Here is a 17852-nt window from a genome sequence, read left to right as displayed (position 1 = left end):
CTATACAAATGCAGTAACCTTTTTATTATATGCTCATTTTCTTATTCTACTTAAGGTTTAATTATATAAACAAAATACACTACAAGAAACAACATAAATGAATGTATGCCGCATTCCAAACTAAATACACAAGCGCATATTCATCATTACACAAATCAACATTATTACTGCGCACATAACTCCGCCCAGATAAATTTGAACTTAGTTGTGCGCTCGACATAACTTTCGAAAGAAAATGGCGTGTCTAGTTAAAATTGAAATTTGGAGTCATATTGTGAATGAATGTGCATTGCAACAACTTTTCCATTTGATCTGGAATGAATAGATTTTGGTATTTTTCTCAATTCTAGGAAATTTCGTGATTATAGACTGGATTTGTATGTGACAATTCCACATGAAGTACATGAGATTGAAGAAGTGTGTTGACATCTGCAAATGTGTTTCTGTTTCTGTCTTTGAATGTTTGAAATCATAATGTGAGAAAAATATGAAGTCTTTCAATTGCAGTTATCAAAAAAGATGCTATGGAATTTAATGCTTATTTCATTTTGAGTGCAGTAAGGAGGATGCAATTGCACTTGTCATCGAAATTACAGCACAATTTCGAAATGTGTAATCCAGATTGAAAACCCATGACATGGCTCATGTAATTCAGATTTGCAGAATAAAGAAAATACATTTTGAGGAAATTCAAAATGTAAAACTGTAAGTATATTTTATTTTGCCATTCTTATCACCAGCTAAAGAAGAGAGTATATGACTTGTCACTTGTATGTTATTTGTAAGGATCTTATCTTGCATCTGTTATATACTGTAGCTAGCCTAAATCCGTAACATTGTATCAACGCAGAATGTGCCAAAGCAGCTGGTATGTGGCAGTCCATGAAACATCTGTTTTAGTTCATTCAGAAACAAATTTAAACAACCACAACGTAAAGCCTCTTACGCGAGTGTACATGATTTGTGTACAAATCAAATGTGCAGGTGTCTGCGTCCATTGTTTGTTTACAATAGAAAGTAGTTCCTTTATGCACGTGAATGCTATATGTGTATTGTCACTTGGATTCAATATCAGGTAGTACTGCACGATTCTGACAATGTAAAATTAACGGGGAAAAAAATGAGCATATAATAAAAACAGTTATTGCAACATATTTGCATCCTATACAGGTGCAGTATTTGAAGTTAGTGTTGCACAAACATGTTTTGACCTAGCTACAGGCACTGGTGCTATTGTCTGGCTTAGAGTTTAAAAAAAAGGTCATAATTGTTGTTTTTATAATGTATCTTTTTATTATTATTGAAAGGAAAATGTATTCTATATCAAAGTTGAATTGCAGACAATATCATATTTTGTCTGCCTCAATGAATCTTAGGGATTGGAATGAACTTTAATTTTTTTTTATAACTGTTCATATTTGTATCATTGCATGAGCCAGTGAATGCCAACCCCCCCAGGTCATGACCCAAAATCAGGATCACAAGAACATTCTTGAGGGTTGGGATGATGGCAAAATTTATCAAAATATGGAAACAGTCATGAGGCTCAGAAAAAAAGTATTTTTTAGGGTCGTGACCAAAAAATGGCTGGGAGCCACTGGCATAAACTATTGTTAGTACATAATTCAGGTGCTGTGTATTGCCATTACATTGATGGTCTTTGCCTTCATTGTTCTTTCCAATGCTGATATGTGATTAAGCTATCAGTTAAAGTTTGCAATGAATTTTCCTTTGGATATAAACCTTACATTTCGCACTCATTTTTACAATGAGTGAATTTTTTTAGTTGGTTTTATAGTTGCTGCAGCTTTCCCAATATGTTCTTTTGGCTTCAGCTCTCATTTTTCATTGAGGAATGTGAGAAAACTAATAGAATGGTTTGTCATTAGTTTGTTGGAATTTTGGAATATGTGGTACATTAATCCTGTACTGTGTGCAGGTTCTCAATGGTAGCAGCAGGGGGGGTGAACAGACCATTTTGTAGAAGCGTCCAAATACCGAAATAAGCCTTCCTAAAAAAAGGATTAATAACTTTAAAAATCAAAATGACTAACTACACTGAGGGTTCTCTCTGAGAGATCCTCAAAGAGTTTCCCTCTTGGGGGTTAGTCCACGTTATTTCTAACCGAAAAACTCTCGCAAGCAAGTACATTACAAAAACGAACCAACTTGAGGTCGCACACACACACACACACACCCCGGCTGCTGTAATTAAATCATTATGTTGTAATAAATAATGGTACATCCGGAATCTCATACTGCTCGGTTAGCCCGAGAATGATTAGAAACAATCAAAAAATTTCTTCCTGTTAGAGATTCTTTTAGAGAAAACTTACGAGCGCAGCAGGAAGCACAAGTTGAGTACATAGAAGACACTAAAAATCTATTTAAACCCGTCACTGCAGCTACTGAGAAAGTTACAACTGTCATCAAGGAAGATCTTCTTTCAGTATCAAAACAAACTGCAGAACAAACTGAAATAATAGCAAGAAGTACCAAACAGACAAAAAAGATTTTATGAGATCTTCCGACTGATACAGCTGCCGCACAACCTCAACCTATTGTTACTGATCCTGTTGAGGGTAAAGAAGAACAAAAAAGGATGTTTCTATTATGGAAAAATTTACTGATGATGGTATACAGGCAATAAAAGATATTACATTAAAAACTAGAGACGATATTATAGAGTTTGGTGCGTTTGCTGCTTCAATTTTTCCACATTGACGTAAATTTTTAACACCCGAACACGTAAAAAATATTGATCGTAATAAATTGGTTAATTGGGTGTATAAAATAAACCAGGGTATTAACCAGATAATCCGAGATGATATTTATGAAATTTATATGGATGGAGTAATTTTACCAAGAGAACTTGAATGAGAGAAGAAGAAGAAAGTAAACAAAGAAAGCAGGGCAGAAAAAAACCAGTAACAGAAACAAAAGGAAAAGAAGTAAAAAAGCAGGAACAACAACAGCAGGAACCTTCATATCAACTTCCTCCACCTCTGCAACAGATAGAACAGCAACAATCTTCTTCACCGCAGCAAAAACCTTCACCCCTGCAGCGATTATACACCCGACAATGTACTACATTGAGGGAACCAATTGAGGAGTTTGAAAGAGAAAGGGAACAGATGTTGGCAGGAAAGGATGATGATGATTCTCCAAGCGCTGTACTAAGTGGTTTCCTGACTACATCAGGAGGAAATAATTTTGTTTGTCCTGATAATATCATCAAAAATGACGTGTCACGGTTAGAAGTTCTTATCGGGGGAAAACGTGCTGGAAATAACTCACCAGAAATAATTAATGAAGCAGCTGATATTTGTCAATGATTATTCCAAGGTGGTATTATGGATATCGGTGTTTACTGAGAACTTATTGATGAGCTTGTTGATGACTATAGTGACTAGTTGTCACCATGATTAGATAATGGTAACTAAAATAAGATGATTGTACACAATAATCATCGTCAATCTGTAATGGTTAGAGTAGTAAACTCATGATTACCAGTCTACGAGGTATTTTACGGAGATGGGTTTGGTGATGTTGTACAGGGATTAATTACAAGGATGGCCCCAGAAGTAGCGCCTATTGCAAAACAATTATCAATGAAGGCTATTGATATTGTTCGTGAAAAAACTCCTGGTGCAATTATCAATGTTGCTGGTAAGGTGTTCTCGGCAATCAAAGATAGACTAGCATGATTAATAAGACAAAAATCACAACCAGTAAAACTACCAAGTACTGAAATTATGCCCGCAGACGTCAGTAAAATAATAAATCAAGCTGCAAATCAGAAACTAGCAGCACTAGCAGATCAGGGGCTCGGTGAACCAGGGAATAATATTTCAAGTTTAATATCAGGAAGCGGAATTTCCCAAACACGATGATTCTCGTGTTAGATAAAAATAATTATGATAAGATGTTCAAACGTGTATCAGATGAAACATTTGACATGGAAGCACCTGTCCTTAAGGATGAATCAGTACGTGATTATCAGTTTTATTCTTATGACGCACGATTACCAGATCAGCATGGAAGAATTGAACTATAAGTTCATGACACAAGTAGATATTTTCTACCCGCTGAGGCTTTTATTGAGGTAGAAGGTGAAATTATAAAAACTATATACGCAGATGCAGTAAAAGTTGGTTTTGTCAACAACGGCATTATGGCATTGTTTGATAGCGCCACCTATATGATCGATGGAAAAAATATCGAGACGATTCAGAAAGATGTTGACGTTGCTACAACAGTAATAAGGTTGGCAAGATACTCTGATGATTATACAAGATCAGCAGGTCCCATGATGATGTTTGTAAAAGATAATTCTGATTACCCCGACGACAATCAATATGAAAAAAGACGACCAAGAAATTTTGCAGGAAACGCTGACCTGACGTTTCACCAGTAGTTCAAGTTTCTAATCCAAATTTCAACTTGGGATTTGCAACAGACTGATCAGTGTTGAATACAGGGAGGAGAAATTTTTCGTGTGCTATTCCACTATCACACATCTTCGGATTTAGAAATGTTAGATAAGTTATCTTTGGAGCTAGACACACGGTTGCTCTTGTGAGAAAGGTTACCGACGACGATGCTGTCTGGAGACCTGTTGGTGATGCTGGTAAAGTAGTACTATAAAACTATCGTTGTGGATGCCGGTAATGACTTAAATGATCGCAGAAGAACAAAAATTGCTTTCTTTCATGGATACAGGTGGTAAGTCTCTGTTGTCATGGTTAACAACAACCACGGATAGTATACAAACTGATACTAACGGTCAGTTTGCATGGCATATAGCATCACAGCAAAGTGTTTCTGCCCCGCGACATATTTTTATTGCACTGCAATCGATTAAACTCACAAACTTGCTCTCATATGATATTTGACCAACTAATTGTCACAGAGGTTTCTTTACGGATAAACGGACAACATGAACCAATGGAAAATATACTACTAAATTATGAGCAAAATTGTATAGCACGTGTATGTCATCGTTTGATGACATTTATGGGGCGTGATCAAAATGTAGATACTGGGTTGCAAATATCACAACATGATTTTTTCAAACTCAGTATCTGATTATTATTTTTCACTGGAGCATCTTGATTTATTGAAGCAATCTGTTGTTGATATACACTTTAAAGCCAGTGTGAATATGGGCGGTAGTGTTGATTACAGAGTAATCATGGTTATACTTAGTGATAAAGCCATGTTACTTGAAGGTGGTAGAGGTCGAATGAGAGTTGTTGATGCACCAGTGGAAAATCTTTAATCACCATTTGGAAAATGGCAAGTATTTATCATAAAATGTCATACAGTCATGTTAATGTCACTCTGACTCCCAGTCAGTCAAGAAACTTCAATCAAATTCAACAAAAAACTGCATAACAAAAATAATGTTAAAACAAGATCAGATTTCTAGTGGTGGTCCAAATAAACTGTCACTAACCAAGAATCAGATTAAACACTTAAATAAAGCACTGAAATCAAAAACTGGAGTTCTTTCTCCAAGTGCCATTAAAGATATGGTTAAAACAGGTGGTATTTTCCCACTTCTTGCAGCAATACCAGCGTTAATAGGTGCTGCTGCTCCAGCCGTAGCAAAAGCAGCTGCGTTAGGTACTGTTGGAACAGCTGCTGGAATGGCATTAAAGAAAGCAACAGGAAAAGGATATAAAAAAAGGGGAGAGGCCTAAGATTACCGGGATCTCATTGGGGAAGAGGTCAGAGTCTTCCAGGATCACTTCGTTAGATGCTCCAGCATCAAATTTTGATTTACTTGATGCTGCTAAACAACTAAAAACAAAAAACTTAAGAGGTGTTTTTATGCAAGATCAGTTACCACAACAACCAAACAGTGTTGAAACAGGTATTATTAATCTCGACTCAAATTCAGGACCTGGTACTCATTGGGTATCATACGTAATTAATCCACGAGGAATCGTTTATTTCGATCCGTACGGGTTAGCTCCACCGCGTGAGTTTATCAAGTATGTCGCGCTACTTCATGCGCAAGTTTGGTATTCAACGCTACCCACACAAACAATGACAGATCCGCCAATATGTGGCCGTGAAGTAATTAATGTACTCTATATCAAAATCATCCAAACCGCCACATAAATTCGTGCATGATTATACAAGTAACCGCTTCGTTGCACAAAACGTTTTAAACAGATCTTAGATCTTATATAATGGTAGATATTTACGGAAGAAGATCTTCTACTGGCGTTAAAAAAAGAAAGATGACATTGATCTGTCGAAGTATGCAACTTAAGATGAACTCGCTGATATTATGAACCTGGCTGGAGTTGACCCAGATGAGGTTGTTATTTTTCAGGATCGATATGGTAAACTAAAAACTAGCAATATCAGGTGGAATGATATAGTTCGACAAGTACGCGGTGCGGTCACAGATAACATCCCTGTGTTTACTGACAGCGGAAAAATCAGGGATTCAAATATATCTTTTGCAACTCTCAGAGATGAAATTACAAGAAGTGTTGCTAATCGTTAAAAAAATACCAGTGACACAATGACGTGAGAACTCAGTATGAACGGGAATTAGATAGTAGTTTTAAGAGATCCAACATCCGATGAAGATGCTGCAACGAAAAAATATTTTGACGTTAACTGCAACATTGTAGATGGTAAACTATCCACGTTGCAGGCCGAGTATGACGTTCACGTAAACGCGTTTGCAAATCTTTGCAGAAATTTTAGAAAAGTTAATGAAACCGCAGAGGAATTCTTCAGCACTCCGCTCACCATTGACACAAAACTTTCTGATATTAAGACGAACATCGACACAAACAAACACAGCAAGATATCATAAGAGGAATTCCTGAAATAGTTAATAAAATTGATCTGATTAAAATTTTTCCTGGAATAACTCCTGGGCATATTACCAACATCGTATACACGGTATCATCTGGATTCGCAACATGGTCACAGAAAAATAAAACTATCAAATATACTGCAACAGTCACTGGCGTGTACAGGCTGTCTGTGTTCAGTGCTGCAAAATTTGAGATATTTACAAAGTAGCCATGGCAACATTCCACCGATAGGTTTTCCGGGGTAGTGTCTGTTGTATTAAATAAAGGAACCAAAGAAGAATTTATACTGGAAGCAGATAATAAGACATTAAACGCAGCTTTTTACATGTGGTGTTTGGAATTTGTAGCTGAAACACCTCAATTGTTTACTGCGTAAAATATAATGAGTACCCCAATTGACGTTCAAAAGTTCAGGTACAATCAAGCACGCGAATGGCAAACATCGCTGAAAAATATCGAACAATACACAATAAAAATAAAGAAATATCGACGACGACTAGTTATTGTTGACATAATTGTTTATTCAGCATCCACTGTTGTTGCTGGAACTGGCTTGTTATTATCAGCAATGACAATGATGGCACCAGTAGCAGTGACAATCTGTATTTCAGCTGCAACAACTATTGCAGGTATTCTTAATATTGTTGCAAAAACAAAATATGTACTTGCATGAATGAAAAATTATCCGATTACATGATAAAATTACATACGGCGACAACAGCATATTCCAGGTTATCTTCGTTGTTATCAGCGAGTCTCAGTGATGGAATTATATCTGATTTCGAGTTTTCAGAGATGATTAAAATATACAACTACGCTGGTATTAAAGGTACGAGTATATTCAATAATGACATCAGTAGAGCTACTCCAGCAGATCGTGACAGACACAACTCCACCAAAAACAACGATGATCTCAGTAAGTTTGACTAATCCTGAATTTAGCATCAATTTTCCAACTGCAATTCCAGTAAAAGAAATTGCGCTAGCACAGTTACGGGTATATCATAGTTGGCCAAACATCAGATCGAAATCATCAGGATAAATAAAATATTTCAGAATAAATAAAATATTACACGTGCTCGGTCGCTTCATGGTCTGACAAAATTTTTCTTGATTGTCTTACACAGCATTAATTGTTTTTTTTGCCTCATATTCACGAGATAACTCCAATCTAATTTTTTCTACTGCAGCAGAGAGAGGGACGAATTCCTTGACCTGATCATCTTCTACAGTAGCTAGTGACTGGAACATCACCGCCTGAATTCGTTTTATAAACTTGTATTCAGACGGTAGTGTGTATCCGTTCTCATTTTTATGTTCTTCTAAAATTTCATAATCAGAAATGATTTTTTCAGGATTCATTTCATCAGATATATTAATACTGTCTTTTTCTAAATTTTTAATAGCAACAATTACATCATTGATATTTTCATGATTCATTATATACTACATATGTATTTAAAATTAAAAAAATTGAGGTCATCATTGACCCTTGAAGCTATTTACAGCATATAGCAGCATATTTACAGCATATAGTAGCATATTTACAGCATTGTATTTACAAGGACAATCACAACATATAATCCCCATATAAACTAGCCTGCCACCACATTCTAGCAAGTTTAGAGGGTACATGAAATATGTACAAACTTAATTAAGGACAGCACAACATATAGTATTTATAATATTTACAATAAGGACATTACAAACATATAGCATTTATAATATTTACAGTAAGGACAGCACAACATATACGGGGCTATTTTCTATGCTCAATAGATTTTTTCACACACACCCCCTCCAATAATCAGCCTATGGGTGATACAAAGACATGTATCCACCACTTGGTGAATACGTGGAAGGGTGTTTTTTTCTATTGAGTTTGGTGAAGCCCCAATTAATTATAAAAATCGCAAATAAGGCGTAACCACCGACAGTTGTCAGTCACGGGAATCGATCGCCGGACCTACAGTTTCATAGTTCGACGCTCTAGCAATGAGCTACTGAAGCATCTGATATATATACGTTTCAGAAATTATTATATAGTTACAGTTTCTAAATAGATTGTAAGCTGTATATATTTCTGCATTAAAACAGCAGTTTCTGAATAGATTGTAAAATATTTCTGTATTAAAACAGCGGTTTCTGAATAGATTGTAAAATATCTGCACTAAAACAGCGTGTTCTGAACAGATCTAAAAATAACTTGCTATATTGTACGATGTAACCACGTTTATTTTTCTATTTTATAAGTTAGAAACCATAAATATCCTTCTATTTGTTACGTCATTGATATTAATTACGACGTAGATGGTTAATTAACTATTATGACCATAAAAATCACAATCTACAGAGTAATATATGTTTACAGAATTATCTCCCTTTGCTCAAGTCGAAAAAAAATAAGTAGTATGTGATGGGAATGCAGATCCCAAAAAATAAAAAAATAAAAAAATAGTTAATAAATATAATTCGAGGTAATTACTTGCTAAAGATGAGAGTTTATCTCCCTAACAATAATAGAAAACAATTTTTTTGTTTATATTTTTTAGAGAAAGCGGATTTGTATATATTTTCAGCAACAGTTTGTGCTGAATACGGATGAATAACAAAATATTTACCAGCTGCATATATCGATTGAAAAATCATTTTTTCACCAGTCTCTGTATTGAAGAATTTAATCGCTCTAGGAATCTTTGTTTACTTACCAGTCCCTCCTCGTGTAGAATTCTCACTTTGTGTAATAGCCTGAAAATTGGATAAATTATTATTGGTTTTCACACTGTTGATGTGATCAATCACAAGACTGTCTTTGATCACCCAAAAGAAACACTCATATGCGAATCGGTGACAGTAATATCTTTTCTTCCCAACACTAAACACGAGATAACTGGTATTATTAACAGTACCATCCTTTTTTTTTCAATCGATAGTGCCTAATTATACCATTATGATTTTCTTCTTAGTTTGTTATTATAGGATGCTTTACAAACTCCTGGTTCATTTATATAATATCATTTAAATCATAATTTGCCTGAAAACTTAGATAATCCTCCACAGATTTTATAGTGTTGTTACTGTTATTATTTTTTTATCATAGTATCTTTTAAGCTCGCGATATTTTTTTCCACCACACTGCGCAAACAACTGTGTTTTACCTCAAACTCCAACACCACATCGCAGACACGGTATTGGTCCTAAGCTTCCACCACGAATGCACTGCAAGTGTTGTCTGCAGAATTCCTTTTTACAGGATTTATTACAAGGAGTCGATGAACCCACCATGAGCCATTTGCATTTCTCTCTCACTTGAGACATTGTATGTATAATATTTTAATTTAAATATTTGTTTCAAATATAATATGAACGAATTCGATAGATTATTCAGAATCAAGCCCTGGAAAGCAGATAAATTTAATCTCGACAGAATATATCCTGACCTACCGATGCGAGATCTGGTTGATCAAAAAAAATAAAAGTTTGATTAATAAAATTCAAGAATTTCACGCAGATGGCACATCTCATGTCTGGTCAACGTTCAAGATTATATGCAACAAAGATATCATTGACGCTATGATGAATGACAAACGAGTGACAACTATCATTAACTATCTTGATAATCACAAATATCTTTTCAGAATAAAATTTGTCGTGCTAACAGAAACAGATGATTGGATTATCCATGACAAATATGATCCTGTTCATGCTGATAAAAAAACTGTCATACTAAGTAAAGATTCCAAACCAGGTATATTGACTGGTATTGACAAACCGTATTATGACTGAGCGTATCCTGTAACAGCAGTTATTTATGGAATCTATCCGATAAATGAAAAACCCAGCGTTGTTAATCTGAAGTCGATGAAATTTTCAAAAATAAACTGTGTAGCTGAACGAGTAACAGAACATTTTACCGTTTCGACTCCTGGAAACGGTTTAACGGATAAAAGACATAAAATAATAAACGAGTGGGGAGAAATGGTTAAATGGTTAAAGATACCGGGGCGTTTATAACGGATGTCGCTGAGTTAGGAAAAAAATTAAAATTCCCAATAACCATAGAGACAATAACAGGAGAGATTTTGTATGAATCAAAATATAAATCAAAAGGAGCTTCGATTGAAATTATCGATCATAATGCGCACGCATGGACTAGCGCAGTAACAGTGTTTCCACGAAATCGAACTGTTAAATGCTATTGCGGAGACATGTTTGATTTTATTGACGAAATAAGTAAAACCGATCCTGTGTCAGTATGGTTGTTTCAAAGTTCTGAAAACGATGATGAATTGGGAAGGATTTGTACCGAAGAAAAAAGTAAATTTGATCAGTTTGTACGACCTAATGGCGTTATTTATCGAACAGATTTTCTTCACACAAAAATGAAAAATCTTGCTCTGCGATATACTGATGATACTGACAAACTATTGAGCAACTGTTTTATTGTTCCATCAGTTGCAGCTCATTTTGTTAGAAAGAAAAATTTGTGGAAACCAGCTGGATTTGATTTTCTCAATGATATAATATCGAGTTGTGTCGAATACGGACACGGTGGACTATGGAATACTAAATACAATCATAAAGATGTTATTTCGGATGATATGGTTGCATGTTATCTGGGAAGGTTTCTCAGATATGGAGATTGTTCTGTGTACTTCAAGAGATTCGGTCATCCGACACATGAAATGACATGAATATCGATAAATGGACCATTACCAGATTTTTATTTAACTGAGTTTGCTAAAGATCTCCATATGATTTGTTATGTTTGGTTTGGTAGGCATTTTTCAGAAAAACGCTGGTTACCAATAGTACTGTTACGATATATGCTTGATTGTATGATATGTGAATATCGCTGACAATCAGCGAAGCAATTATATCATAATGGAAACAGACCGAAGTTTTTTTTACCACAACAGAAGAAATATTCCGATGATGAAGATCCTGATAAAACAGATTACGAGAATAAAATCGCAAAAGATCTTGGTAGAAAAATAATTGGCAAGTTCACCCAAGGAGGATCATATGATCATAAATGACATTGTACAAGATTGATCATGGACGATGCTGAGTTAGATTTTATAATCGCTGATACAACGAATAAAAACACTTTTATAAATCGAGAAATAGCTTTCTTGCCAAATGGAAATAAACGGGGTACAATTGTGAGCTACATGGACGGTGAGTCACCTCAATATACTCATTTAAGATCTTCAATGTTAGCGTACGTTTCGATAAATCTATTATTGATGATAAATAAGGTTTCTGAGTTTGCTGTCAGAGTTGCTACGGATTCGTTTTATATCAATAAAAAATGTTTAGGATTGTTAGAAATATTAAATATCGATACTTGTGCATCGTGGGGTTCATGGAGAATAAAAAAAGAAAATATACTCGATTATTCTGAATCCGCTGATGTTGAAGTTAAAGATATTTATTGTAAAAAATATCAAACATTAAAGCTATCTTCTGCGCCATCGGTATACGATCCAATAACCAGAAATAAAACGGTTTATCTAAACAGACTTCGAGGTTCTGGTAAAACCACTCGAGCGATCGAACTATTTCAGAACTCAGATATGATTGTGCTAACACCTACACACAGACTCTCGCGAGAAATGAAACAGTGAGGAGTACAATCATGTACTTATCACAGCTTCTTCCGATGGAAGGGTGACACGTGGACTCCTGATTGAATGGGAGAAAAATATATTCCGAGGATTATCGTTTGGGATGAAATATATACAGTATCATCAGAAACATTAGAAGCATTTCTTGATTGGTTATTAACAAGAAATACTGCTGTAATAATGTGCGGTGATCATGGTCAACCACCACCCGTAGTTGGACCATCTCCACATAATTGGTTAAAAATTTTTATAGATTATTACGAAGAAATAAATGATGATCATAGAGCACTTGATGCAGAATTAAAACAGTTTAAAAACGTGGAGACCAAATCATTTGATAGTTGCAAGTAGAAAGATAGTTTGTGATACACTTCAACGGGAGTTGTTTCAGTTACGTAAAGAAAAGTTTCCAAAGTTGCCAGTTCCATTATGTTATCGACCAGCAGATTCACGATGACAAAATATTGACATTGATATACCAGGACAGACCGAGAAACAGAAACTTGTGTTAAATGATATTGTCACAGCTGATGTCAATGTTGTTGAAGATGCTGTATGCACTGATAAATCCCCATGGACGCTAGGGTACGCAATGACGATTCACTCATCTCAAGGATTAACTATTATTGATACAGTTGTTTGGATCATCAATGATCATATCGAGTGGTCAGATTTAGTTATCTCGCAGTATCCAGAGTCAGAATAGTATCTCAGCTGCGGAGAATTGTCTTGGACATTACAGAAACCACTGGCGGTGTCCTCGATGACAATGATATAATAAAAAAAATTGGCTGGTTATAAACAAAGTGACAAAAAAAATAAACGCGATTTTGATCTTGATGTTGAATTTATCAACGCACCGAAATAACAGCAGAATAATCATTGTACAAGTTGTAATTGTATAATGCTGTGGAAATATTCATTTAATAATCCAAGACAATTTACCATAGATAGAAAAAATAACCGTCTTGGTCATACACACGAAAACACGATGTTAACCTGCCTTGAGTGTAACTGTAGTAGGGGTGCTAGTTAAGTGATTGTGGTGGTAATTGAGTGTCCTCGGGAATTATTTATAATTGTTCATGTACAAATCCACGTTGAGGAGCAGTTGAATCCAGTCTATAGATTGTGGGTCTACCAGTAGATCTTACTATGCTAGATATCTTATGCATTGTAATACTCCAAATAGGATTGGTTGCTCTTTTTTTACCACCTTCAAGTTCACCGGGCTCATATAAATATTTTTCAGTGGTATTACCTAATACTGACTGCGCTGAAAAATCACGTTGTTGTATTTGTATATGTTTTTCTGTAATTGCATGAATGGGTTTCATGTTGGTTGTTGGAGTTATTTCATTATTTAACGCGGCTATCACATTTGGTAATCTTGCAACCCATTCACGAGATCTTTTATCTTGAATAAATTCCTTCGCGTATTGATATCCAAATAACCGCTCAGCAAGTGTTCGATTAAATCGTTCAACAATTGCCTGATCACGATGAATTGCAGTATGTCCTCGTATTTTGACATTATGTCGCTTCATCAACGATGATACTGGACCAAGAAATTCTTTGCCAGGATCAACTTGTAATAGTTTTGGCCATCATAGACCACCTAGTTGATAAATTCGTTCAAACGCATCAGCTACTTCAGATGATGTTTTAGTTGATAATGGTTCTGCATCTTTGTATCTACTTGCAACATCAACTACAGTTAGCGTGTATTTATATGTTATTTGATGTCTTTGGATTTTAATGGTATCATGTGGTAGAAATAATATATCAGCTTGATGAACTTCATTAGGAACACTAACATCGAAATGTGCACATCGAATTTGCTTAGGTGGCAGTAGATAAATTTGCCATATTGCCTGTTTGGATAACCACACTTTAGCAGTAGAATGTTTAACCGCTACTGCATTAGCGAGTTTACTAATTGCTGCTTTACCCCTCCAGTATCCTCTTGGAGAATAATAAATCGATTCCATTATAATTAATTACCAGCACCTAGCGCTAATTTACCTTTCATCGCGGATCTTACTAACCAATTAGCTAATGATTCTCTTATATTTTTATTTTTTATAGAATTTAGCGCATGAATCAATTTCATATCTGTGATATGTCGCTGCTGCAGATCTTCACTTTTATACGCTACATCATGAACATGACATGCTTTATCAATAGCGTTTATTGGATACTCACCTGGTTTTGGTTGATCCTGATTATCAAGCCTGATATCAAGTCGAGTACCAGGACTGCAGTAATTATATCTTGGTAGATGTTTTTCTCCAGGGTATTTAGCCCAGGGAGTTCCTGGTAATTTTCCTAATTTTGCTGCAATATCACCTCCTCGTTTTTTTCTTTTTTTTTTTTAACACTGACTTTGTCCTTGACTTGTCACCAGGAATAAATTTAAATTTCTTTGTACCACACTTTGTACACTTACCCGTAACCGCTGATCTGTTATTTTTTGTGGTAATAGTTGTTAGTGTATCCATCGGGGTACGCGTCTTGCATTTCACACAATATAAATCCATAATTATTTTATACAGCATGGATATAATTGATTTCTCAGTGACAAGAAAACGAGAATCTGTCAAGCATCATGCTGCGTTACCGAATTCCATCAGAATGATAATAATAGGACCATCTGGAAGTGGAAAGGCACAGTTGTTACTTAATCTTACAATGAGATGGTTTAAATGGGATAAGTTGTATTTAGTAGCCCCGTCTGTAGATGATCAACAGTGTTATGATGTACTTAAAGATTTTAATGAAAACGCAAGATTATTGGACAAAGATAACGATGTTATCGAGTTTATAACCGATATTGATGAAGCACCATCAGTAGATTCCATAGACGGATTTATTAATAATTTGGTCGTATATGATGATGTGATGCTGGACAAACAATCAAATCCAGCTAGGATTTTTTCTCGACGTAGACATAAAAACACTGATGTGATTTATGTTACTCAGCGATACACACAAATACCAAAAGTGATCAGAGACAACTGTAATATTTTAGTTGTGTGTAATGGAGTCGATATTCATATGTTGCAAAATATTCATCAAACTTGGTGTGGCGGTGACATGGATATAAATAAATTTAGAAACTTCTTTTCACGAGCGCAAGCTACTCCACATGGATTTATAACAATAAACTTACATGATCCTAGAACAAGATATCGAATCGGACTTGATACAATTTTTGGATAAATTAATACCAGCACGGGGGGTGCAACCTGAAGTTGGTTCATTTTTGTAATGTACTTGCTCGCAAAGAGTTTTTCAGTTTGAAATAATGTGGACTAACCCCCAAGAGGGAAACTCTTTGAGGATCTCTCGGAGAGAACCCTCAGTGTAGTTAGTTATTTTGATTTTTAAAGTTATTAATCCCTTTTTTTAGGAAGGCTTATTTCGGTATTTGGATGCTTCTACAAAATGGTCTGTTCACCCCCACACCCTGCTGCTGGTTATTCAGATTGCCAGTTATTTAACTCAGGAACAAAGTCTATTGAAACTGAACCAGTCCAGTAATCCCATAGTTTACTATGGTATGCTTCATTTACAGACATCTGTAAAAAAGTTAACCTAGATGAAACATATAATGTTGATGATATTTTGGGTTTACTTAAAATAGAAAAATGGTACAGTCTGGTCAGGCTAAGCGGGTTGAGGTGGATACACTACCGACAGTCAGTTTCATGGGGGAACCTCCACCTGGAAGGAAAACAATTCCTGCATCACAAGTAGAGATGATCGAAGGTATGTATTCAGTTTGTGAAGAACCAAAATGGACTTTTGTGACTCTTCTGTTGGGATAATGAACTGCTTATGTTTTTAATTTGATGTTTCCATTAGGTCAGTAATCTGGCATCCCTTTTGAGTTTTCTTCTTGTTCAACAAGTTTCATAGCAAGATTTAGTTTAAAATGCTGTGAAATGAAATATTCTGTATTATTATACTTGCTTGTGCCTATATCCACCAAGTTATATGTGTAACTTTTTCAGTGTGTTGTTTTTCTCATCACATTTAAGTCACAATATGAATCTCTGAGGTCAGTTTTATAAACATCCATTAAATATAAACTCAGAGGTATGCAACCACTGCATAAAAAAGTTGTTTACATTTATTCAATTTTTGGCATATATGTAACACTTTTGGGACCCATGATCATGACCAAGTGTGACACAAAACTCTGTATCCAAGAAAGAGACCATTCTTGTTGACTTCTGTCTCTGAAAGCAGGCAACATTTTAACATCTTTTTTTTATTGCTTGGCTGGATTTGTGAAGTAGTGGAAGGATTCCTATGATCCTTAGTAATAAGGTAAGTATTATCAAAAAATATTTTTTTTATACCTCAAGACTATATATTTACTAGGTGGTGAGATAGACCCGTACACAGCCGTACAGTCAATTCCTATGTCCCCTCCATCCAGTGGAGAGGAAGATGGTGATATTCAGGACATGCATATACCACAACCAAATTTTGATGAGGTCTCTGTACTCTTTGGCTTGCCAGATGTACCCAGGAGAGAGGTCACCGAGAGATCAAAGGTCAGGGATGCTGACACAGACTCTGTCTTCAGTGTAGACAGTAATGCGTTCCCTTTAGATGAATATGTTACCTCAAAATCTAAAAGCAAGAAGATTACACCTGTTCCAAGGTAACTTTTAAAACTTGCAGAGAGGCAATGGCATTTATTATATATTCATGTTAATTTCTTTAGAAAGAAATTTGTATCAGAAAATGTCAGCAATTTTTATAAAGAACTCCACATTTTTCACCTCTTTGAATTTTGAATCAACATAGCTGTGAGAAGAAATGATACTGTACTGGTATGCTATCAAGACCAAATTTCAAACTGCACAAAAAATTGGGGTGAGGATGCAGTACTTTATCTAATTCAAATCCCATAGCCCAATGTCACAGACCATTTCTTTTTTAAGCCAGACAAGTAAGACTTTCTAAGATGCTAATCAGGGACAAGTGCATTTTTCCAATTTCAAGACAAGCACTAATTTTCTTTTTTTAATCCCTTTATCCACCTCTATCTGACTATTTGTACCATGCTGGCATAATGAATGTTTGAATCTACTTACCTCTATTTATTCACTCACATCCTGAGATATACCCTACCTGTTATAAGAGGTCCTTGGTAACTGTCATATGTGCGCATGTTCTGTTACTCCTTGACTGCATATTGGGCTGAAGGGGATGAGTCTCTTACCTTGCTAGGCACTCAGCATTAAGAGGTTAATGTTAGGACTGGTCAGCCTGATATCAGGATAATGTGACCGGGTGGGACATCATGCTGCATGTCTTGGGCATGATGCCTCAGTGCTAGACATCACTGTAAACTGCCACT

General features: G+C 35.5%; 1 protein-coding gene across 2 annotated transcripts in view; it reads left to right on the top strand.

Moving 5' to 3' along the window:
- The window catches only part of LOC149795157 (uncharacterized), a 106569-nt gene that overhangs the window by 38461 nt on the left and 50256 nt on the right, over nt 1–17852 (top strand). For both annotated transcript variants that reach the window (XM_089964884.1, XM_089964885.1), the window contains exons 6-7: nt 16122–16246; nt 16865–17150. In XM_089964884.1, the coding sequence (XP_089821010.1) occupies nt 16122–16246; nt 16865–17150 (411 nt within the window). The remainder of the gene's footprint in view (nt 1–16121; nt 16247–16864; nt 17151–17852) is intronic.

The sequence above is a fragment of the Sinohyriopsis cumingii genome, chromosome 7 (assembly GCF_028554795.1).
Source record: "Sinohyriopsis cumingii isolate HCF-2022 chromosome 7, ASM2855479v2, whole genome shotgun sequence".
Lineage (NCBI taxonomy): Eukaryota > Metazoa > Mollusca > Bivalvia > Unionida > Unionidae > Sinohyriopsis > Sinohyriopsis cumingii.
The sequence above is the reverse complement of the archived record's forward strand: the minus strand, read 5'-3'. Positions and strand labels throughout refer to the sequence as shown.